General features: G+C 42.3%; 1 protein-coding gene across 1 annotated transcript in view; it reads left to right on the top strand.

The window, feature by feature from the left end:
- LOC111977708 (carboxypeptidase N catalytic chain-like) overlaps window positions 1-26,021 on the top strand; it is a 174,487-nt gene that overhangs the window by 88,744 nt on the left and 59,722 nt on the right. The window contains 2 exon segments of the mRNA XM_024007258.2: window positions 15,319-15,495; window positions 15,568-15,679. Of these exon segments, the coding sequence (XP_023863026.1) occupies window positions 15,319-15,495; window positions 15,568-15,679 (289 nt within the window).

Below are 26,021 nucleotides of genomic sequence, written 5' to 3'. Positions count from 1 at the left end.
TCCCAACCTCCCATCTTTTTCCTCCCTCCCTACCTCTCAGACACACTTACACCCATCCATCCATTGACTTACTCATCCATTCTCATTCATTCCCGCCCAACATATTACCTACACATATTCATATTCACCATCCCTCACTCTTCCCTCACACTCCCATTTATATATACAAATGCACGCACATATTGTAGCAATAAAAAAAGGCAAATTCAAGGAACCTCCAAAGAGGTAATCTCTACAAGTAATTAACCTTGAGATTACTATTCCCAACTACAAAAGACTACTCCTTGTTTCTCAAAGTAAGAAAAGCTATCCAAAAATTCTCTGAACAATTTACTGGGTTCAAAAATCCATGACATAGTAGTATCGGATCATTCTCCGGTATCCTGCTTAATTACACCAACAGAAAATACATTAAGTAACAGAATATGGAGAATGAACAAACCCAAAATATATTAAATATGTAAATGAAAAAAAAAATACAAGCCTTCACAATTACAGGATATAAAATGAACGTGGGAAAAAAACAAATAATGGCAATAGGAAAAATAAAAATAATAACTCATGATCTACAGCAATTCTTTAAGTGGACCACAACAAATATAAAATACATAGGATGGTTAATAAGTGACAACAAACAACAAATATATATAACGATAAGTGTATCCCATTACTCAAGAATATGAAAGCAGATCTAATTAAATGGAACAATCTTCCCATAAATCTTACAGGTAGAACAAAACCTCTTCAGAATGGCATGGCTCCCAATGTTTTCCTATTTCTTCTCAGTAATATGAATTACCTCACTGAAGACATTCTTTAGAAAAGTATAGTATACCAAACATTAGCAACACCTTCCTAATATTGAGTTACACCCTCAATTCGTCAGAGCATGGACTCTACAAGGTGTCGAAAGCGTTCCCCAGGGATGCTGGCCCATGTTTACTCCAATGCTTCACACAGTTGTGTCAAGTTGGCTAGATGTCCTTTGGGTGCTGGACCATTCTTGATAAACATGAGAAACTGTTGAGAGTGAAAAACCAAGCAGTGTCACAGTTCTTGAAACAAACCGTTGCGCCTGGCTAGGGCTGTGTCGGTCATGAAATACAGTGCAAGCTGCTGTTGCGCACCTTTGGAACATTTACATTTTAAAAAGTCTAATAATAGGCTAATAGGCTTGTTATTTTTGCAGAGAAAGCTATGCTTATAAGTCCCATGCCATTATTTTGTATTATATGATTTTATAGTAAGAAGAATATAATTGAACTAGTTTGAATAAAATAGAAAGGTTATTTTTACCATTCCGGAGCAAGAGTGTGCATATGAAGTGGCTATGTTGAGTGTAAAAGTGATCATTTGAAACAGGTCCTATATGCTAGATTTAGAGTTATTTGGCAACTTTAGTTGTGAATGAAACAAACCATAGAAATATGGGCGGCATGATATAACTATAGGCTATTGATGTGTAACCTTAATTCAACTAGGCAAGTCAGTTAAGAACAAATTATTATTTACAATGACGGCCTACCAGGGAACAGTGGGTTAACAGTGGGTTAACTGCCTTGTTCAGGGGAAGAACGACTGATTTCTACCTTGTCGGCTCAGGGATTCGATCCAGCAACCTTTCGGTTACTGGCCCAAAGCTCTAACCACTTCGCTACCTGCCACCCCCAATGCATTGATGATTTGAAGTCGCAAAAAAAGCTTGCTTTTCTTCATCAAGTGATCATATTTTCACCCATCAGACTCTTCTCAATTTAATCTTGTCTTTACTAATATTTAAAATTAGTTTACATTTAGAATGGCCCATTATCAAATAGGCAGGAACAGTGCGCTCGAATAGCAGGTTTGTTTCACTCATGCGGGTAGGCTACTCCACACTTTCACTCCACACATCAACCACTGTTTGAGGAGCTTGCAGCCTCTAGCTGCGGAGCCAACCAACACGAAATGAAAATGGAGGACTGAACGTGGACCGTGCAAGAACTTAACATCGATGTTTGGGTCGAATTGTCCAAGATCCCACTACCAGGCCTTTGATGATTACTGATCAGAACCTGCTGTGAAAGGAAACTGAACACTTATCATCAGATAAGCCTTCAATCAGTGCCCCAACACTACAGAGCAGCAGGTTGGCTCATGTTTTATTCTGTGAAAGGACAAATGCTATGCACTCATTTGGCGCATAGGATATCCTCCTCGCAATCTCCAAAATCCAACAGCCACATGACAACTTTGTTTGGACGTCGTAAAGGACCATTGGCTGAAACTGAAGAGATATAGCTAACGACCTCCTTTTGCACGTGGAAAAAAGAGACCACCAAAATCTGTCCCCAAACAATTTGATTTGCTGGTTTTAAGCATTAAACTTTCAAATGAATCTTTGTTGACTGTTGCTGGGTGTTATCGTCCACCATTAGCACCGGCCTGTACCCTAAATGGCCTGTACCCTAAATGCCCAGGAGCTCTCTCCTGGCCCCTAACACTAAGTCTGATTTGTTCTGCTAGGTGACGTAAACTGGGACATGCTTAAACCACCTGACCAAATCCTAAAGCAATGCAACTCCCTAAATCTTTTCAGATTATTACCAATCCCACAAGGTATGATAATATGACAATTTATTGGAAAGACTAGACTCTCAAGAACACGATGGTGTTCTCCGTTTTACTTTACAACCCCCACAAGCGTCACGGAACTCATCTCGGTAACACCTCAGTAACACCAATCTGCCAACTTCTGTCTGTAGCGTCCAAACTGTTTGTGTGTTACACACTGATATGACCTCTCTATGGAAAGGAGAGACTCTCAAGAACATGTACATCTCTAGGACGCCCAGAAGCCTTGCAAGACTCGTCTGAAGGTAGTTAATCTTGAGGGCAGGGGGCAGATTTTTCACTTTCGGGAAAAATAGCATGCCAYAATTCAACTGCTTGCTACTCATCCCCAGAATATAAGATATGCATATTATTAGTAGATTTGGATAGAAAACACTCGGAAGTTTCTAAAACTGTTTGAATCATGTCTGTGAGAATAACAGAACTTATGTAGCAGGCAAAACCCTGAGGACAAACCATTCAGAATTTGTATTTTTTTGATGTCACTGTCTTTTCAATTAGTTTTTTTAGAGACACCAGATTTCTAATGGACTTGCTTGCAGTTCCTACCGCTTCCACTGGATGTCACCAGTCCTTGGAAATCGGTTGAGGTTATTCCTTTGTGTAGTGAAGAAGTAGGGCTATCGTAAATGAGGGTCACATGAAGTAAATTTTTGGAGAGAGTCACGTTATGAAAAAAGTTGCGTCAGTTTGGTTTCTTTTTGTATTGAACACAGATCATCCCGTCTTCAAATTGATCGGTTATTAACGTTTAAAAATACCTAACGTTGTATGACAAAAGTAGTTTGAAATGTTTTGGTAAATTTACATGTAACTTTTGATATATTTTGTAGTGACTTGGCGAAAGTTGGAAGCTGTGTTTTTCTGGATGAAATGGTCCAAATAAATTGACATTTTGGATATATATCGACGGAATTAATCGAACAAAAGGACCATTTGTGATGTTTATGGGACATATTGGAGTGCCAACAAAAGAATTTTGTCAAAGGTAAGGCATGATTTATATTTTATTTCTGCGTTTTGTGTCGTGCTTGCAGTGTTGAAATATGCTACTCTGTTTGTTTACTGATGTGCTATCATCAGATAATAGCATCTTATGCTTTCGCCGAAAAGCTTTTTTGAAATCTGACATGTTGGCTGGATTCACAACGAGTATAGCTTTAATTTGGTATCTTACATGTGTGATTTAATGAAAGTTTGATTTTTATATCATGTTATTTGAATATGGCGCGCTGTATTTTCCCTGGCTATTGGCCGGTGGGACGTTAGAACTGGAGTCATTAAAACTCATTTTTCAACCACTCCACACATTTCTTGTTAACAAACTATAGTTTTGGCAAGTCGGTTAGGACATCTACTTTGTGCATGACACAAGTAATTTTTCCAACAATTGTTTACAGACAGATTATTTCACTTATAATTCACAGTATCACAATTCCAGTGGGTCAGAAGTTTACATACACTAAGTTGACTGTGCCTTTAAACAGCTTGGAAAATTCCAGAAAATTATGTCATGGCTTTAGAAGCTTCTGATAGGCTAATTGACATCATTTGAGTCCATTGGAGGTGTACCTGTGGATGTATTTAGAGCAGAGAGAACACTCTATGACTAGGGTGGCTGGAGTCTTTGCCTTCCTCTGACACCGCCTGGTATAGAGGTCCTGGATGGCAGGACGCTTGACCGCAGTGATGTACTGGGCTGTACGCACTACCCTCTGTGGTGCCTTGCGGTCGGAGGCCGAGCAGTTGCCATACCAGGCAGTGATGTAACCAGTCAGGATGATCTCGATGGTGCAGCTGTAGAACCTTTTGACGATCTGAGGAACCATGCCAAATTTTTTCAGTCTCCTGAGGGGGAATAGCTTTTGTCGTGCCCTCTTCACAACTCTCTTGGTGTGCTTGGACCATGTTAGTTTGTTGGTGATGTGGACACCAAGGAACTTGAAGCTCTCAACCTGCTCCACTACAGCCCCGTCGATGAGAATGGGGGGTGCTCTGTCCTCCTTTTCCTGTAGTCCACAATCATCTCTTTAGTCTTGATCACGTTGAGGGAGAGGTTGTTGTCCTGGCACCACACGGCCAGGTCTCTGACCTCCTCCCTATATGCGGTCTCATCGTTGTTGGTGATCAGGCCTACCACTGTTGTGTCATCGGCAAACTTAATGATGGTGTTGGAGTTGTACCTGGCCGTGCAGTCAAGGGTGACCAGGGAGTACAGGAGGGAACTGAGCACGCACCCCTGAGGAGCACCCGTGTTGAGGATCAGAGTGGCAGATGTGTTGTTACCTACCCTTACCACCAGTTGCAGAGGGATCCAGTTGCAGAGGGWGTTGAGGTGTTTAGTCCCAGGGTCCTTAGCTTAGTGAGGAGGTTTGAGGGCACTATGGTGTTGAACGCTGAGCTGTAGTCAATGAATAGCATTCTCACATAGGTCTTCCTTTTGTCCAGGTGGGAAAGGGCAGTGTGGAGTGTAATAGAGATTGCATCATCTGTGCATCTGTATTCAAATTGGAGTGAGTGTTGGGTTTCTGGGATAATGGCGTTGATGTGAGCCATGACCTGCCTTTCAAAGCACTTCATGGCTGCAGATGTGAGTGCTACGGGTCGGTAGTCATTTAGGCAGGTTACCTTAGTGTTCTTAGCCACAGGGACTATGGTGCTTTGCTTGAAACATGTTGACCCGCCCTCTGTGAGTATCTCTATAAATTACAGGACTTGCTAACAGACGGCGGATCAAGTTTCTTCGGGGTGCGGACATGCCATGAGGAACGAATGACCTAACTCTCCTTGGAAACCAAACTCCTATCGACAAAACACTTATGTACTTTTCCTATCCTACTCAGACAGAAGCAATCATCCCAGAAATTATCCTGTGAAACTCACTGTTTGCGTTAAAGACTAAATGACTGAATTCGCAATCCATCCCAGCTGGGATCATAGGAAGAATTTACTGCTTAGAAGAGCTCTCATAGACTTTGCTTTCCCGGATTCAGAGAGAAACTTGGACAACACTGCCTTTTCCCCGGCTCTACCATGGCTTCATCCCATCCAAACGTAATCCAACTGGACAGGCAACATCGACATACAAGTAATATTACCCTGTAACATTTTTCATTTCCTCTTTCAATTTGTAAGATCATATCATTCAAAAACATCCTGTGAATGTGCAATTGTATTTGTATTTGTTAGTGGTCACTCTTCCTGGGGTGCAAACATATTAAAGCACTTACATTACAAAAGAAACTAAAGGTAAAACAGTACATCATATCACATTATTACACCACTACATATCTACAATACAAAATGTTCAACACCACCATACAACAATATCACAATGTATGCGTATGCATGTGTCTGTACCTTTGTGTGTGTCTCTTCACAGTCCCCATTGTTCCATAAGGTGTATTTTTTTATGTTTCTGAAGGCCTACCTTAAAAAAAAATCGGATTCTACTGCTTGCATCAGTTACCTGATTTGGAATATAGTTCCATGTAGTCATGTCTCTATCTAGTACTATGCGCCTCCCATAGTCTGTTCTGGACTTGGGGACTGTGAAGAGACCTCTGGTGGCATGTCTTGTGGGGTATGCATGGGTGTCCGCACTTCAAACAGACAGCTCGGTACATTCAGCTTATCAACACCTCTTACAAAAACAAGTAGTAATGAAGTCTCTCTCTTTCACTTTGAGCCATGATAGATTTACATGCATGTCTGTGTACTTTTATAGGACAGCCATACTGCCCTGTTCTGAGCCAACTGGAATTTTACTAAGTCCCTCTTTGTGGCTCCTGAACACACTACCGAACAGTAGTCTAGGTGCGACAAATCTAGGCCTTGTCGATAGTGTTGTTAAGAAGGCAGAGCAGCGCTTTATTATGGACAGACTTCTCCCCATCTTCGCTACTGTTGTATCAATATGTTTTGACCATGACAGTTTACATTCCATGGTTACTCCAAACAGTTTAGTCACCTCAACTTGCTCAATTTCCACATTATTCATTACGAGATGTAGTTGAGGTTTAGTGAATGATTTGTCCCAAAATCAATGCTATTAGTTTTGTATTTTGGTTGAGTAGCAGTACAGCAGCCATTCATATTTAAGACCCTGTACCCTGCCTTTGTATGGTATCTTTTAACTACCTAATTTAGTAAATAAAACCTTGAATTAATTATTTGTGAAACTGAAGCCATTTGCGAGTGACTTGGTTTTTACAGCTCCAGAGCTTATCGGCTATTCAGAATGAGAATATAGTCAAATTGAATGTGATTATATTGTTGATATAGTAATTAATGGTATAACGGTTAATTATAACTACTGATAGAGTTAATTCAAGAGTTTCTCTATATCCAACCCTTAATAGTGCACCTCTTAGATTAATTTGGTTAGGATAACCACATTAATCAAATCAATCAAATCAATAAATTTTTTCAGTAAATGATCTTGAATATAAATTAGCCTAAAGTCACAACAAACCAAATCAATATTTTTGAGATAAACGGGCAAACTTCTTGCGATTTTACTTGTTTTTTAGTAACTTTTTTTTTCTTTCTTCATCCTTGTTGTGTAGTATATGGGGGCTCTGAAAAAACATGAACAAATGCCCCCCCCCAAAAAAAAAAAATATTTCTGTAGTGCTGTGTAATTAAGCAAAAGTTAATTTTTTGTTTTTTTAAATAACTAATTGACCGATGACGGTTCACTTATTTGAAATCCATTTTGTTAGTTAGTTTTTTATGTGAGCTCAATGTACCATTTCTTTAGAGATTTCTCTCTGGGACATGTCGTCCAACTCACCATAGTTAAAGAGCAACTGCCCCTAAAAAACAACTTCTCATTTAGAAAACAGCCTCATCGGTGTGTCAGAAACACTTGTTCTACCTTCAAAATTTACTACAAAGTGTAAATAGGATAACTTTGGTCATGTCAGTCTCATCCAAAACAGAGTTTAGTGAGACCTGTGGTCATTACTGCATCACAATGTAAATGAAGGTTGGGTTTGTTTCAATCCTTCCCACATGCCTACATCTGGCATTACACAAGTAATCATCAATTCAGAGTGCAGCTGCACGCGACCCAACCATAATGCCCGTGGTAAATTTGATTGACTTTGGGCTAGTTAAGACCAACGGTTAATTATGTTAAAATTTCAATGGCTCCAAATTTAATTGACCTAAAAATTCCCGTACAAATATTGAAAGCATTTAATGGAAAAACTAAAAGGTGTGCAACATGAAAATATTGTCTCATTTACATTGTGTAATTTATTGACCGCCCCTAACTAGCCCCAGAGATAGGATATTCAAAGTCAAACCAATATCACCAGCTGGCTGAAGCTAATTGTCTAAATAATTTGTCTAACTCTTTCCACCTGCAAACACACACAAGAGACATTGAACCACTTTCCAAAACCAACTCACGTTTGAATTCAGTCATGGCCGCTAGCAAATATAAAATGAGGCCAAATCAGAAAGTGCAGTCACCCTTTAAGCGCAGAAAACGTGGTAATTAACTACAATGACCTATTCTTGTTGGTTTTTACCTGGGCAAGCCTGTGGGGCTGGCAGACACACGGACAGGAAAAGCGATAGAGAGACAACGAGAGAGCTAAAGAACAGTTGCTTAGGTATCTCTAACTGACAATACATCTAATTGATTGATAGTTGTTAGCATTCTTAAAAGTATGCCTTATCTACTTTGAAGAACTACTGAAATAGTGATTTTTGTCAGACAGCAGGCAGCTAACCAGCTAGGCTAGACTCTTTTGGGTTCTACTAAGCTAACATATTGAATTGTTTTAAGATGGTCATACCAAGGATCATTTAGCTATTTGATTTAGAATTTTAGGACCCCTTAAGTTATCAAAAAATGATATCATGAAACATTGAATATGGCCTTAGTGTTATTATCCAATAGAAACACATTGAACAACAGCTTCATACATGGATAAACAGATAGTAAAAAATAAAAAATAATCTAAAGGAAATTTGTTCTTTAAGTGGCTGTCTGAGAGAAATAAGAATGATCAGGAAACTTTTTTTTACATGTATTTAATCCCTTATTTTGGGCACTAAACTATCTCCATGTATACAATTCTTCCATTCACTTTTAAAATGGTACCCGGCTACCTTCAGACTAGTCTTGTGAGGCTGGTGGGCGTCCTAGAGCAAAACAACCGACATGTACGTGTTCGTGAGAGTCTTGCTGTACTGTGTCATATTAGTGTGTAACCCAAACTGTTCAGATGCTACAGATGTTTTCTTTCGAGGGAAGACCAATTTTCGGATGTCTCATGGTCTGACCATCACCGCTCTAGCTTTGCCACCTTTCACCACAGATACGGAAGAGCGACAACGCAAAAAATCTGATACCTCTATCTTCAACTGACCGATTTTGATGTTGATTTTTTATTATTATGCTAATTAGATTTCCACAGGGGCGTGGACATCAACTATAGGTGGTTAAAAAAGCAAACATCTCCTTTAAAGTTTGCCTTTGAAGTCTATGGAGCTTTTATGAAAATGTAAAATGGTTGTAGTTTAAAAAGTACAAATAGTATCAACAATCTTTTGAAAGGCAATTGAATTTGAGTCAGTCTGCAAATGTTGACATTGTCTTGGTGTTTGTAGCTAAAATGCTTCAAAAGCAGTGGCGAATCCAAAATTGGCTTTGAAGTCTATGGAGCTTTAATGCTAATTTAAAATTGTCATGTTTTGTCTTTGATCATGTCTTGTCCCTGTGCTTCCCTCTGCTGGTCTTATTAGGTTCTTTCCCTCTTTCTCTCTCTCTCTCTCCTCCTCCCTCTCTCCCTCTCCCGCTCTCTCTCTCTATCGTTCCGTTCCTGCTCCCAGCTGTTTCTCATTCTCCTAACGACCTCATTTACTCTTCAACAAATCCTGTCTCCCCTATTTGCCCTCTGATTAGAGTCCCTATTTCCCCTCCTGTTTTCCGCTTCTGTCCTTGCGGATTCTTGTTTGATGTTTGCTGTTCTCTGTGTCCTTGTTCCGCCTGTCGTGTTCTTTGCCTTCTTCAGATGCTGCGTGTGAGCAGGTGTCTATGTCAGCTACGGCCAGTGCCTTCCTGAAGCGACCTGCAGTCTGTGGTCGCGGTCTCCAGTCGTTCCTCTCTATTGACGAGAGGATTCAGTTTCCTGTTTTGGATTTACCATTGATAATATCCAGGAGAATCATTATTTGTTTAATACTGGAATAAAGACTCTGTTACTATTACGTCGCTTTTGGGTCCTCATTCACCAGCATAACAGAAGAATCCGACCAAGATGGACCACGCGACTATGGATTCTCTCAACACTGCCGTCGAGTTCCAGGGAGCAATGCTCGGCAGACACGAGCAGAATTGTTTGCTGCTCGTCATGCCGTTGAGACCCTGGCCGCTCAGGTCTCGAATCTCTCTGGACAGTTTCAGAGTCTTCGTCTCGTGCCACCAGCTACTTCCTGGTCTTCCGAGTCTCCGGAACCTAGGGTTAATAACCCACCATGTTACTCTGGGCAGCCCACTGAGTGTCGCTCTTTTCTCACCCAGTGTGATATTGTGTTCTCTCTCCAGCCAAACACATACTCAAGAGAGGGAGTCGGATCGCTTAGCGTCATATCACTCCTTACTGGTCGGCTCGGGAGTGGGGCACAGCTATCTGGGAGGCAAGGGCTGAGTGTTCTTAACGATTATCAGAACTTTAAAGAGGAGATGAATACGGGTTTTGATCGTTCAGTTTTGGGAAGGAGGCTTCCAGGGCCCTGGCTTCCTATGTCAAGGTGATCGATCCATAACGGATTACATCTAATAGAGTTTCGGCACTCTTGCTGCATCCAGATGACTGAACGAGCGGCGTTGCTCGCTCGTTTTCTGGAGGAGTCCTACGCTGAGGTTAAGGATGAGTATCTCTCTCCGGGAGGTTCCTTCCAAGCGTGTGATCTTTGATTGCACTCGCCATCCGCATAGAAGACGGGTAGACATTTCGTCACCGAGCTCGTGGAAGAGAGCTCGCGTTAACGTGTTTCCCTCTCCGCATCTTCACCATCTCCTCCCACCGGCTCAGAGACTGGCCCATGCGCTGAGGTATTCGCATCTCGACTAAAGAGAGGGAACGGAGAATCACAACCGCCTTTGCCTCTATTGCGGTTCTGCTGACATTTTGTCATGTCATGTCCAGTAAAAGCCAGAGCTCTCAGTAAGCGGAGGGCTATCTGGGTGACGTACTACTCAGGTCCTCTCCATCAAGATCCTGTACTACCTTGTCGGTCCATCTACGCTGGACCGGTTCGGCTGCTTCCTGCAGTGCCTTTGATAGACTCTTGGGGCTGAGGGTTGTTTTAGGACGGGAGCAGTTGGGCTCGGAAACATGACATTCCTCTAGACAGTTAGGGAAGCCCACGCCCATGTTCGCCTTAGATTGGTAGTCTTTCTCCCAGTATCGAGATGAGACACTACCTTTAACCCTCACAGTATCTGGTAGCACAGTGAGACCATTTTCCTTTTTGATTTTTCGTTCACCTTTTTACACTGTTGTTTTGGTCATCCCTCGTATAGATGGTAATAATCCTTCTATTAATTGGTCTAGGTAATTCTCTATGTCCTATCCTGTGAACGTTTTCTTTGTTCATGGTGAATGTGTTAATGTCTGCTATCCTCTGTGTGCTCTCTCTAGTCCCTCTTTTACTTCATGGAGGAACCTTGGTAGATTTGTGACAGGAGTGCCGGTAGGATATCATTGATCTGGACGTTTCAGTTCGGTCCGAGAGCCGACTCCCTTCTCCTCCCGGTCGTATGATTGTGGTGTATTATTCCTTCGGCCACCCCCTCGGGTAGACTATACTCTCTGATCGTCCGAACGTTAAGGCTTCGCAGGACTTAAAATCTCTGCATGGGTTTTCTCGAACCCAGGTACCGTGGTGCCTTCTTCCTCTCCCGCCGGAGCGGGATTTTTCTTTGTTAAGAAGAAGGACGGTACTCTGCGCCCCTGCGTGGATTTCGAGGGCTGAATGAACATAACGGTTAAGAATCGTTATCCGCTTCCCCTTATGTCGTCAGCCTTCGAGATTTTGCAGGGAGCCAGGTGCTGCTTACTAAGTTGGACCTTTCGTAATGCTTACATCTCTCCACGCATCAGAGAGGGGGACGAGTGGAGAAACGGCGTTTAACAACTCCGTTAGGGCATTTTGTAATACCGGGTTCTGCCGTTCGGTCTCGCTAATGCTCCAGCTTGTCTTTCAGGCATAGTTAATGATGTACTGAGAGCAGCATGCTGAACATTTTGTTTTCGTTTACCTTGACGATATCCCTGATTTTTCACCGTCACTCGAGATTCATGTTCAGCACGTTCGATCGTCGTTACTCCAGCCGCCTTTTAGAGAATTGTGCTCTACGTGAAGGCTGAGAAGTGCGGCCTTTCATGTCTCCTCTGTCACATTTCTCCGTTCTGTTATTTCGCTGAAGGCATTTCAGATGTGGATCCCGCTAACGGTCCAGGCTGTCAGCGATTGGCCCGTCTCTAAGTCACGTGTCGAGTTGCAGCGCTTTCTTCGGTTTCGCTAATTTCTATCGGCGTTTCATTCGTAATTTCGGTCAAGTGGCTGCCCTCTCACAGCTCTGACTTCTGTCAAGACTTGCTTTAAGTGGTCCGTTCCGCCCAGGGAGCTTTTGATCTCCTCAAGAAGCGTTTTACATCCGCCCCTATCCTTGTGTTACTTCCTGACGTCACTAAACAATTCAATTGTCTGAGGTTGACGCTTCAGAGGTGGGCGTGGGAGCCATTCTGTCTCAGCGCTTCCACTCTGACGATAAGGTCCATCCTTGCGCTTACTTTTCTCATCGCCTGTCGGCCATCGGAGACGCAACTATGATGTGGGTAACCGCGAACTGCTCGCCATCCGCTTAGCCATAGGCGAATGGCGACAGTGGTTGGAGGGGGCGACGTCCTTTTGTCGTTTGGACTGACCATTAAGAACCTTGAGTACATCCGTTCTGCCAAACGACTTAATGCAAGTCAAGCTTTGTTGGGCGTTGTTTTTCGCTCGTTTCGAGTTCGTTGATTTCTATCGCCCGGGAAATAAGAACACCAAGCGCTGATGCCTCTATCCCGTCTTTAGCTTCTTCTGTGGCTTCTACGCCGACCCGAGGGGATTCTCCTGAAGGGCGTGTTGTCGGGTTGACTGTCTGGGGAATTTGAGAGACAGGTAAAGCAAGCACTCACTCACACTGCGTCGCCGCGCGCTTGTCTAGTAACCTTCTGTTCGTTCCTGTCTCTATTCGTCTGGCTGTTCTTCAGTGGGCTCACTCTGCAAGTTAGCTGCCACCCCGGCGTTCGGGGTACGCTTGCTTCTATTCGCCAGCGGTTTTGGTGCCTACTCAGGAGCGGGACACGCGTCGTTTTCGTGGCTGCTTGTCGGACTGCGCGCAGACTAAGTCAGGTAACTCTCTCCTGCGGTCGTCTCAGACCGCTTCCCATTCCTTCTCGACCTTGGTCCACATCGCCTTAGACTTTATTACCGGTCTGCCTTCGTCTGCGGGGAAGACTGTGATTCTTACGGTTATCGATAGGTTCTCTAAGGCGGCCACTTTCATTCCCTCGCTAAGCTTTCCTCCGCTAAGGAGACGCACAAATCATCATTGAGAATGTGTTCAGAATTCATGGTCTCCGTTAGACGCCGTTTCAGACAGAGGTCCGCAATTCACGTCACAGTTTTGGAGGAGTTTCTGTCGTTTGATTGGTGCTTCCGTCAGTCTCTCTTCCGGTTTTCATCCCAGTCTTAACGTCAAGCGAAGGGCCATCAGTCGATGGGTGGTCGCATATTACGCAGGCCTTTCGTTTCGAAAACCCTGCTCATTGGGCAGACACGAGCCTCCCTGGGCTGAGTAACGCTCACACTCGCTTCTTCGATCTGCTACCGGTCTAACTCCGTTTTCAGAGTAGTCTGTGGGTACCAGCCTCTCTGTTCCTCGTCCACGCTCGCCGCGTCTCAGGCTCATTCCCTCTGCTCAGGGCTTTGTACCAACTGTTGTGAGCGGCACACTGGAGGAGGCGTCGGTCTTGCACTTTGCCGTTACAGGGCGCGACCTGTGAGAGCGGCCAATAAAACGTTAGGATTAGAGCTCCTAGGTAAGTATCTGTCGCGGTCAGAGAGTGTGGAGTTTCACACATCGTAAACCTCCTTACGACAGCTTCTCGCAAGTTTGACTCCGCGCGGTTCATTGGTGCCGTTCCGTGTCGTCTTCAGGTCGTCAATCCTGTCGCTGTGCGACCTGCTTTCTTCCGCGAACTATCTTTCGTCGCGTCCACTCCTGTCTTCCATGTCTCTTTGTTGTCAAGCCTTCTTCTTTCGCGCCTACCAGTTCGTCTTCCCTCCCCCCCCCCCCCGTCCTTGTCGAGGGCGCTCCTATTACAAGGTACGGAAGATCATGGAACATGCGTTCTCGGGGACGTTGTCACCAGTACTTAGTGGATTGGGAGGTTACGGTCTGAGGAGAGGAGTTGGGTTTCCACTCGGACGTGCTTGGACCGTTCGTTGATGATGATTTCCTTCGTGGCGCGCAGGGTATCCTCCTCCGTAGTGCGCCAGGAGGCGCTCTGGTGAAGTCCGGGGTGGTAACTGTCAGTTTTGTCTTTGGATCATGTCTTGTCCTGTGCTTCCTTGCTGGTCTTATATAGGTTCTTTCCCTCTTTCTGCTCTCTCTCTCTCCTCCTCCACTCTTCTCCCGTCTCCCGCTCTCTCCTCCTATCGTTCCGTTCCTTGTCCCAGCGATTTCTTCTCCCTAACGACCTATTTACCTTTTCACACCTGTCCCCTAGTGTTTGCCTCTCTGATGGAGTCCCCTATTTCCCTTGTTTTCCGCTTCTGTCCCTTGTCTGCGATTCTTGTTTGATGTTTGCTGTTCCTGTGTCCTTGTTCCGCCCTGTCGTGTTCTTTGCCTTCTTCAGATGCTGCGTGTGAGCAGGTGTCTATGTCAGCTACGGCCAGTGCCTTCCTGAAGCGACCTGCAGTCTGTGGTCGCGTCTCCAGTCGTTCCTCTCTATTGACGAGAGGATTTCAGTTTCCTGTTTTGGATTTACCATTGATAATATCCAGGAGAATCATTATTTGTTTAATACTGGAATAAAGACTCTGTTACTATTACGTCGCTTTTGGGTCCTCATTCACCAGCATAACAAAAATGGTTAAAGTTGAAAAATTATATAAATGGTATCAAAAAGCTGTATACAAACAGCCTATTCCAGACCGGTCTGCACATTTTAAAGTGTGAATGACATTTCTAGCTTAAACGGTTGAAGGATAATTACAGTGGACATGTTTACCATTCAACTCTATGGCCTTTGAAATGTATTGGGATTAATGCATTATGTTTTTAGTGTGAAAAGTATAAGTACTAGCAAAAACTTTTTTTTTCAAGCACATTGACCAGTGGCAATCTAGACGTTTTAGAGTTTTTGTTGTTAGTTTTAAGGTTTTGGCTCTACAGTTTCCGGAGGAAAGTGAAAAATAATAAAAATAATAAGTATGAACAATTTATAAAGTTGCTCTTGATTTCATCAAGCACACCTTGTAATAAAGTAAATACAACTAAAAATAAAATAATCTTACACTAACCAAGTTTTTTTCAATACCTTGTTTGAGTGCTGAGTGTTAAATTGTCTGATACAAGCTGAGTATACATTAAAAAAAAATATATACTCTCTCATTGGCCTCCTACAGGTTGAACTGGAGACACTGGCAGTGATAAAGTGGATGCAGAACTATAACTTTGTTCTGTCTGCTAACCTGCATGGTGGGGCAGTGGTGGCCAACTACCCCTTTGACAAGTCAAGAGACCCCCGCATCAGAGGCAAGACCACATACGCCACAACCCCAGATGACAAGATATTCAAAAAGGTACGGGTGCATTAAAAAAAGCTCAGTCACATTATAGCACATGTTGAAACATGTTTCTTTGTGTACTTACAGTTGGCCAGGACGTATTCGTATGCCCACAGTTGGATGCATAAGGGGTGGAACTGTGGAGATTTTTTTGATGAAGGGATCACCAATGGAGCCAGCTGGTACTCTCTGTCCAAAGGTGAGTTTAAAAGGTCCTGTATTGATATTTGGATGAACCCAGATCAAAGTGTGATGACCAATGTATGAAAAATTACGGTTGCTGGTACATTGATAACATTTGATCATAAAGTTACTGCCTTTTAGTGATGGGATGTTCGGATCTTTTGACTCATTTCATTCTTTAGATTCACTAATGCCGAGAGCACGCAGGACCACCCCCTACCGGTGAATGATTATCTAAAAACTTGAAGAATCATGATTCTACAAGCCTCTTGTTCACAATGGGGGGCATATTGGAGCTGTCATTTATGACTGAGACGTATAAAAGTGTGCTTCAAACAATGCACATTTGTGACTCACAACTTGCATTCGGTCTTATGTAGCAACATTTTAAGTTCTGTTTTTTACATTGGATAAAATTAAAGACTCAGAGCTACAAAATGCTATATCATACACTGCATTTGAGGAAACAATGGGAAAGTAATTCTGTTTTAAAAGTTGATCAACTTGTAAACTCGCTTTGACAAAAGTCTTTCAATGTTTTGGTACTACTATTGGAGAGCCCTTCTTTGTCTACACCCATTCAGCATTGTTCAGACCCTCTTAAGCCTTAGCCCCACCCATCTCTTTAAGGGTTGATCCGAGCGTGCTGTACTAACTTGCCAGTTACTTCCAGACATTTGAGAGAGAACAGCTCACTAAACATTACTCGCCCTAGCAGAGCTAGGCTGTTATGTTATCCAGAGCGTTGGTGACTGCAACTGTGCTGTCAGATTGTCCGTAAATGCAGTGTTTCGCGTTCAGAGCGCACACCGGACGCTCTGGTCACTAAATAGGGTTGATCCGAAAGCTCTGACCTCACAACGACATGTTATGGCTTTAGAAGCTTCTGATAGGCTAATTGACATCATTTGAGTCAATTGGAGGTGTACCTGTGGATGTATTTCAAGGCCTACCTTCAAACTCAGTGCCTCTTTGCTTGACATCATGGGGAAACAAAAATAAATCATCCAAAAAGTGGTAGACCTCCACAAGTGTGGTTTATCATTGGGAGCAATTTCCAAATGCCTGAAGGTACCAAGTTCATCTGTACAAACAATAGTACGTAAGTATAAACACCATGGGACCACACAGCCGTCATACCGCTCAGGAAGGAGACGTGTTCTGTCTCCTAGAGATGAACGTACTTTGGTGCAAAAAGTGCAAATCAAATCTGCCGCGGATATGGCTGGGACAATGCTAAGGGAAAAGGCACAAAAAACTATACAGACAGTGCCTTCATCAAACAACAATGTTTCACTACGCATCAGTGACATGGCAGGATATGTTTTGAAACAATTACTGCTTCGCATACAAGCCAGTGAATTCTATGCGTTACAGCTGGAAAAGTCAACAAAAGTCGACTTGGCAGGCCTGGCACAGCACCTGGTATATGTCCAATACGTTTTTGGGGGGTCAATTAAGGGAGACATCCTCTTCTGAAAACCACTGGAAACCAGGACTACAGGAGAGGATATTTTTTAAGTACTGGACAGCTTTGTGACATCAAATGGACTTTGGTGGTCAAGATGTGTTGGTATCTGTAATGATGGTGCAAAAGCCATGACAGGGAGACATAGTGGAGTGGTAACCCGCGTGGAAGCAGTTGCTCCCGATGCCACTTGGGTACACTGCAGCATCCACCGAGAGGCTCTTGTTTTTCATCGGCAGGGACTGGGAAACTGGTCAGAATTGATGGATGGATACAGAGATATTCTTGAGGGAAACCTGTTTGTCTTCCAGAGATTTGAGACTGGGGCGGAGGTTCACCTTCCAGCAGGACAATGACCCTAAGCATACTGCTAAAGCAACATTCGAGTGGTTTAAGGGGAAACATTTAAATGTCTTGGAATGGCCTAGTCAAAGTCCAGACCTCAATCCAATTGAGAATCTGTGGTATGACTTAAAGATTGCTGTACACCAGCGGAACCCATCCAACTTGAAGGAGCTGGAGCAGTTTTGCCTTGAAGAATGGGCAATAACCTCAGTGGCTAGATGTGCCAAGCTTATAGAGACATACCCCAAGAGATTTGCAGCTGTAATTGCTGCAAAGGTGGCTCTACAAAGTATTGAATTTGTGGGGGTGAATAGTTATGCATACTCAAGTTTTCATTGTTTTATTTCTTGTTTGTTTCCCAATAAAACATATTTTGCATCTTCAAAGTGGTAGGGATGTTGTGTAAATCAAATGATGCAAACCCCCCAAAAATTCATTTTATTTCCAGGTTGTAAGGCAACAAAATAGGAAATCAATAATTTCGCAAACCACTGAATATTCKATGTGCGGGACAAAATTGAGGCTATGATTACGAAGTTGGAGCTCTTCTCTGTCTGCATTAACAAGGACAACACACATGTCTTTCCATCATTATATTATTTTTTGTGTGCAAATGAACTCAAGCTTACGGATAATGTGAAATGTGATATAGCAAAGCATCTGAGTGAGTTGGGTGCGCAAATACGCAAGTGCTTTCCTGGAACAGATGACTCAAACAACTGGATTTGTTATCCCTTTCATGCCCTGCCTCCAGTCCACTTACCGATATCTGAACAAGAGAGCCTCAGGGAAATTGCAACAAGTGGTTCTGTGAAAATTGTATTTAATCAGAAGCCACTGACAGATTTCTGGATTGGGCTACGCTCAGAGTATCCTGCCTTGGCAAATCGCGCTGTTAAGACACTGATGCCCTTTGTAACCACATACTGTATCTATGTGAGAGTGGATTCTCGGCCCTCACTAGCATGAACAACTAAATACAGGCACAGACTGTGTGTGGAAAATTATTTAAGACTGAGACTCTCTCCAATACAACCCAACATTGCAGTTATATGCATCCTTTCAAGCACACCCTTCTCATTAACCTGTGGTGTTTTTCACAATTTTCGATGAACAAATAAGGTTTTATATGTAAGAGGGTTAAAGAAAGAGCAAAATTGTTGATTATTTTTATTATGTGTGCCCTGGTCCTATAAGAGCTCTTTGTCACTTCTCACGAGTTGGGTTGTGACAATTCACACTCATTCTTATGTTTAATAAATGTATCGTATCGTGTGTGTGTGGCAGGAATACAATGATGGCAACAACAAAAAACATTTGAAAGTGCGCAGACCCTGCTGCTAGAGGGGTTATGCAGCTGAATGTTTGAAGGGGTACAGGACTATAAAAAGTTTGGGAACCACTGGTCTAAGTGAGTTTCAGGAATATGAACATCATCTCTTACTAGCAAGTTATTAATTTCATTAACCTTGTTTCTTAAGCTATATATGTTAATGTGGGCTATTTTGAGCACTTTTCTGGGATGCTTGCTTATTTTCATTGTTTTACTGGGAAGCTTAGCAGAAGTAGATATTCTCATGTTTATTTATGTTAGTGTAGGGTGAGCTGCGCACAGTGGACTTCCTACAGTGACAACAGCATAAATCTGGTTCATAGGCACATGGATAGGACATTGTTTTTGCACCAGGAACAGTAAAAGTTCTTACCATGGAGCTGCCCAAAATCACGGCTGGCGAGAAGGACGAGGAATTTCGCACACTCCCACGCTTCAAGGTTGATGCAGGCCTCTGATAGATGGAGAAGCCCCGCTCGTTGTAGAGCAGGAACAGAAGGTTGTCGACGTCGATTTCGAATCATAGGGGAAGGAGTAGGAGTAGGCACAGCGGCCGCAGACACAGGTATCCCACGAAGGTGCAGGAAGATCAGGCTCCAGGGCAGCAAAACTATTCATTGATTGTATCCGCTCCGGGCCTCTCATTGGGAGTGTAGACAACTTTGCGGGAGACCACTGTCTTCAGCTTCCACGGCTTGTGACATACGACCATCGTTTATTGCCACGCTCCTCTTGCTGTGCTCCTTCGTCTCCGCCATCAGATAAGAGGGAGGAGAGGCACGAGGAGAGGCTTCCCTGGCAAACGGACTCCGGGCAACACCGGCCAGTCGGAATAACGGAATTGCTTGCGCGAATTCCGTCCAGCCACCGGCACAGATAAGGTAAACATTCGCCAGTTTCTTACGTAGGCTGGCGACCTGCGTGATCAAGGAAGCCACCTTAAGCCTATAATCTTCGGCAAGCAAACAGTTGTGGCATTGAAACTCTGAGTGATCCAGTTTGTCCCGAAACAAAGCGTAGTAGATACATCTCCTACAGCGTATGGAACTGTTCATTTACTTTTCTAGACAAAGAGGGCTCCATTGGAAAACTCATCTGGAACCAACTTCGTTAGCTTGACGGCTAACGTTAGCAGCTTAGCTAGGTTAGTGGCTCTTTCAAGCAGACTTTAACCTGTCAGTTAAGCGGGACTCTGGGACAAGAAATAGCGTCCCTAGCTCTTAAAAGCTAACCGCGTCACAGAACCCATGCAAAAAGAAGTTTGGTATATATGTTTATCAAAGTTTGGTTATGTTTTAGTAATAATAACAAACCAAGTGTTTCCAGCATACAGTGTTCAGCTGCGCACTCTGATGTAGTGACACACTGTTGACGTAGTGAGTATTGGAGGAAACAAAGTGTAGAGGACCATATCACAGTGTCACGGGACCCAGAGGAGCAGGTGTCATCCGATAGCATGACAAGTTTAAATGCATGGCTTACAAAATTAAATGCATGGCTTATAGTAGTTACTTGTACAGTAATTACTACGTAATATTATACGGATATATCAAAATGTCAGTTCTTACAATGTTGTTATAAAGAAAAGTATCATAACTACAATGTTTCTACACAGGGACAATCAACTTAATGTGAAGTGAAACACATCATCAATTACTCATGTAATTACTATGTAGTTACTATGTTACAACGATACAGACACCCAATACAGTACATGTAGTTGTGGTCAATGGGAATCCATCTTATTCTAGGAAAACGTTTGTTACAGCACCTTAGTAATTACACTATGTACTTCCAATATTATTAAATATTTGGCAGGGTATATCGCACTTTCAGTTATTACAATGTTATAAAGAAAAGTATTGTAATTACAATGTTTCTACACAGGAACAAGCAATTTGATGTAAATTCTGTGATTATCTTTCGTGGAAGGTGTACAGACTGCTCTCTCCACTGCACATCTGGAGCAAGCGTCAACCACTCACAATATTTCGTTTATTTTTTATTAGCATTTACAACCAGAACATGCTGTATCCTTAACAGTTGCCAGCTTCATGAGGTAGTCACCTAGAATGCATTTCAGTTAACAGGTGTGCCTTATTAAGAGTTAATTTGTGGAATTTATTTCCTTCTTAATGCGTTGGAGCCAATCAGTTGTGTTGTGACAAGGTAGGGGTGGTATACAGAAGGTAGCCCTATTTGGTAAAAGACCAAGTCCAAATGATGGCAAGAACAGCTCAAATAAGCAAAGAGAAATGACAGTCCACCATTACTTGATAACATCAAGGTCAGTCAATACGGAAAATGTCAACAACTTTGAAAGTTTCTTCAAGTGAAGTCGCAAAAACCATCAAGCGCTATGATGAACCTGGCTCTCATGAGGACCGACACAGGAAAGGAAGATCCAGAGTTACCTCTGCTGCAGAGGATACATTCATTAGAGTTAACTGCACCTCAGAGTGCAGCCCAAATAAATGCTTCACAGAGTTCAAGTAACAGACACATCTCAACATCAACTGTTCAGAGGAGAGAGGTGCATTGTGATTGTTACAGTTGTCGATCAACACTGAATAATGAGCAATTTTGACTCTGAAAACCCCACCAGTTTTGTTTACCTATATTCACTCTGAGGAACATTTTGCTCACTTACAAAACTTAATGCAAAAGGGTGTTTTTAATAATCAGTCTTTTGGGATACTTATTTACTGGACAGTTTAAAGGGTCTCTCCAAGATTTTCAACATTGAGCTTGCTTTGCCACCCATCCCGACCAGTGTCTCCCACAGGTATTTAGGTTACTTGTCATGGTGGCAGGTCGAGAAGGGCAGCATGGCGCGACTGGAGAGGCTTGCACCACTGCTGCTGCCCTAATGTATTATTCTTGTGAGCCTACACTATTCAGTCAAATGAAGCAAAAGCTTTTACTAATGTGTTTTGAGTACTGTTTTTAGAGCTGCAACAAACAACTATTTTGATAATCAATGTGTCAGTTATTACTTTGATTACTCAATTTGTTTGAATTTTAAAATGCCTGTTTTGCTGACTAAATATAGTCGGAATGTTTTATCAAATATTACAATGTTTACTGTGCATCTCAGTTCAAATAGGAACAACAGACAAACTCAAACTCAGTTATTTTGTGACAACTTCCATTAAAGTGTATTTCCACATGAGACAGGAGCAGTGTCACCCTAAGTGAGAGTTGATTTTGTTGCCCCCCCCCCCCCCATGTAGAAGCTGAGAGTCATGCTTCCCTGGGACACTCAAGACCTCTCATATCACTAACATTTGTCTTACCTCTCAGAAGGTCTGCAATAAAGCCCTGAGGAGGTTCAAGAGGAAGAGTGTCCAAATTGTAAACTTCCAAAAATTCCAAAGTTCTCGCACAAGAGAAATGTATAGCATTATCTATTTTGATGTATTGACATCCATTATCTGGGCTTGGGAGCTGAGAGATAATTTGTTGATATATTTGACTTATGGTAATCAGTTGCCTTTTTAAAGTACTCTTCAGTGGATACACTGATATGGATTAAAGAAATAGAGGGCTTGCCAATTTCATATACTGAATTATTTGATAAATACATCTTTGTGCTCTTGGACACATCATCAGTGATGTTTCCTAGGATCAAGTTTTGGGTATTTCAACATTATACAACTTCACCCATCAGACCTTGGCTTGTGTCATAAGTGACATTATGCTAATTCCCATGGATTTACTGATCCCCCGCCATTACAAGGCGTGACTAACCACTGGCCAACTCCCTGTCACAAAATAACTTGTTCCTATCTTTAGGTACAATTGCAGAAGGATGGGTCCAACATGAAGAAGACGGGATTAGGTGTTTGGGATGATGGAGGTCGAACACAACAGACGGCGCCCAGTTCTTAAAATGGTGGACAACTTTTCATAGGAAACATCAGACAACATTTGCGAAGAGGTTCCACCATTCTGAGTGACTGCTGGAGAGCATATGTCAGGTCTCTGAATAGGCTGGGTTACAATCACCAGACAGTCAACCACATAAACAACCATGTTGATCTTCACGTGATGTCACACACACACAACACATTGAAAGAGCGTGGTAGACAATAAAGGGGCAGGTCTGGAGGCTAAGGGAGAATCGGACCAAAAAAAGTTTAAAGAAGCATCTCCATTTATTTGAGTGGATGTACTGGTTGAGTAAAGAAAATAAGAAAGGAGTACTCTCAAAACTCTTCAAATACATCTGAATAATATTTCAGCTGTAAGATTTTCACTCTTTGCATGCACCCCCAAGACTGCAGTGGTTCCCAAACTTTTTATAGTCCTGTACCTCTTCAATCATTCAACCTCCAGCTGCGTACCCCCTCTAGCACCAGGGTCAGCGCACTCTCAAATGTTGTTTTTTGCCATCATTGTAAGCCTGCCACACACACACTATACAATACATTTATTAAACATAAGAATGAGTGGGAGTTTGTCACAACCCGGCTCGTGGGAAGTGACAATAAGTTTGCTCTTTATTTAACCATCTTACATATAAAACCTTATTTGTTCATCGAAAATTGTGAAAAACTCACCACAGGTCAATGAGAAGAGGGTGCTTGAAAGGATGCACATAACTCTGCAATGTTGGGTTGTATTGGAGAGAGTCTCAGTCTTAAATAATTTTCCACACACAGTCTGTGCCTGTATTTAGTTTTTCATGCTAGTGAGGGCCGATAATCCGCTCTCACATAGGTATGTGGATGCAAAGGGCATCAGTGTCTTAACAGCACGATTTGCCAAGGCAGGATACTCTGAGCACACCCTAATCCAGAACTCTGGCAATTGCTTCTGATTAAATAAAATTTTCACAGAACCGCTTGTTGCAATTTCGATGAGGCTCTCTTGTTCAGATAGTGGTAAATGGACTGGAGGCAGGTCATGAACGGGATAACGAATCCAGTTGTTTATGTCATCCGTTTCGGGAAACGGATGTCAGGAAGTGAAAAATCTGAAATCGAGGCTCTGTTCCAGGGCCTTCCTATTAATTTGCTTGAAATCTATGGATATACATGCACTTCATACGCCTTCCACTAGATGTCAACAGACAGTGGGAGGTGGAATGGGGTGTCTAGCTTGATCTGAGGTCGAACAAGAGCTCTTGGAATGACGTGACCCCAATTTCCTTTGTCTAGCAAGGCGCGGGAAGGACATCTGCATTGGCTTCTGAAAAGCTTTCGGTATAGACGGCTAATATCTCCGGCTTTGATTTTATTTGATACATGTGATAATATCATCGTAAAGTATGTTTTTTCAATATAGTTTTATCAGATTATTGAACGTTTATCGGGAGTTTTGGCGTTTTCCGTTCTCGTTGGACATCTTCGCGCCACTTGGCTAGCTAAGGTTGCTAATTCAACAGGCGAAGAGGATATTCTAAAACCAAACAACGATTTATTCTGGACAAAGGACTCCTTGTACAAGATTCTGATGGAAGCTCAGCAAAAGTAGGAACCATTTATGATGTTATTTCGTATTTCTGTGGAAAATGTTTATTCCTATTTTCCGCCCTCATTGCGGGCGCTGTCTCACTATAACGTAAGCTGTATGTCGTACTAAAGTTATTTTTAAAAATCTAACTGTCAGGACCCGGTGCGAGAAACAGTCACTAATAATCGTCAGAACCCAGAAGATGAGGCAGACACAGCAGTACTAGAGATGGTGGTTTAATTAAAGAACAAAAATCTTCAGGCAAAGAAACTAAATCCACAATGTCCAAAAATAAAGCCAAAAGGCACAAAATGGAAATCCTCCAAAATACAAAAGAAACTCCACAAAGTGGTAAAAAACAGCAGGGAAAAACAAACCTCAAAAGACTACTCAAATCATACACAAGAACTAAACCAGAGAACCTCTGGAAAATCCAACAAGAGAAATATCTGAATCAAACAAGGCTTGGGCTGGGGCTGGGGCTGGGTGCTAACTTACAAACACTGAGCAAGGAACTAAGGAACACACAGGGTTTAAATACTAACAAGGGAATGACCTACAGGTGCAAACAATAATAAGAGCAAGAAAAACAAAAGGTACAAAAAAGGTGCAATGGGGACATCTAGTGACCAAAACCCAAACAGTCTTGGCCAAAACCTGACACTAACACAGCGGTTGCATTAAGAACTAGTGTATCTTTCATTTGCTGTACAACATGTATTTTTTTGTAAAGTTTATGATGAGTTATTTGGTCAGATTAGGTGAGTGTCAGAAATATATCCGGAGATTCTGGGAAAAAGTTGCTACGTTTTCAACGATGGGTAAAAAACCAGCAGGAGAAAACAAACCTCAAAAGACTACTCAAATCATACACAAGAACTAAACCAGAGAACCTCTGGAAAATCCAACAAGAGAAATATCTGAATCAAACAAGGCTTGGGCTGGGGCTGGGGCTGGGTGCTAACTTACAACACTGAGCAAGGAACTAAGGAACACACAGGGTTTAAATACTAACAAGGGAATGACCTACAGGTAAACAATAATAAGAGCAAGAAAACAAAAGGTACAAAAAAGGTGCAATGGGGACATCTAGTGACAAAACCCAAACAGTCTTGGCCAAAACCTGACACTAACAAGCGGTTGCATTAAGAACTAGTGTATCTTTCATTTGCTGTACAACATGTATTTTTTTGTAAAGTTTATGATGAGTTATTTGGTCAGATTAGGTGAGTGTCAGATATATCCGGAGATTCTGGGAAAAGTTGCTACGTTTTCACAATGTATAACCATGGATTTCAGCTCTAAATATGCACATTTTCGAACAAAACATAAGTGTATTGTATAACCTGATGTTATAGGACTGTCATCTGATGAAGTTTGTCAAGGTTAGTGAATAATTTTATATCTTTTGCTGTTTTTTTGCGATCGCTACCTTTTGCTGCTGATAAGGGGTGTGTTTGGTATTGTGGTAAGCTAATATAATGCTATATGTGTGTTTCGCTGTAAAACACTTAAAAAATCTGAAATATTGGCTGGATTCACAAGATGTTTATCTGTCATTTGCTGTACACCATGTATTTTTCATAAATGTTTTATGATGAGTATTTAGGTATTTCACGTTGCTCTCTGTAATTATTCTTGCTGCTTCGGTGCTATTTGTGATTGTAGCTGCAATGTAAAACTATGATTTATACCTGAAATATGCAATTTTTCGAACAAAACATAGACTTAATGTTATAACATGTTATAAGACTG

This window comes from Salvelinus sp. IW2-2015, linkage group LG18 (genome assembly GCF_002910315.2).
Source record: "Salvelinus sp. IW2-2015 linkage group LG18, ASM291031v2, whole genome shotgun sequence".
Taxonomy (NCBI): Eukaryota; Metazoa; Chordata; class Actinopteri; order Salmoniformes; family Salmonidae; genus Salvelinus; species Salvelinus sp. IW2-2015.
This window is presented reverse-complemented; position numbering and strand designations above follow the sequence as displayed.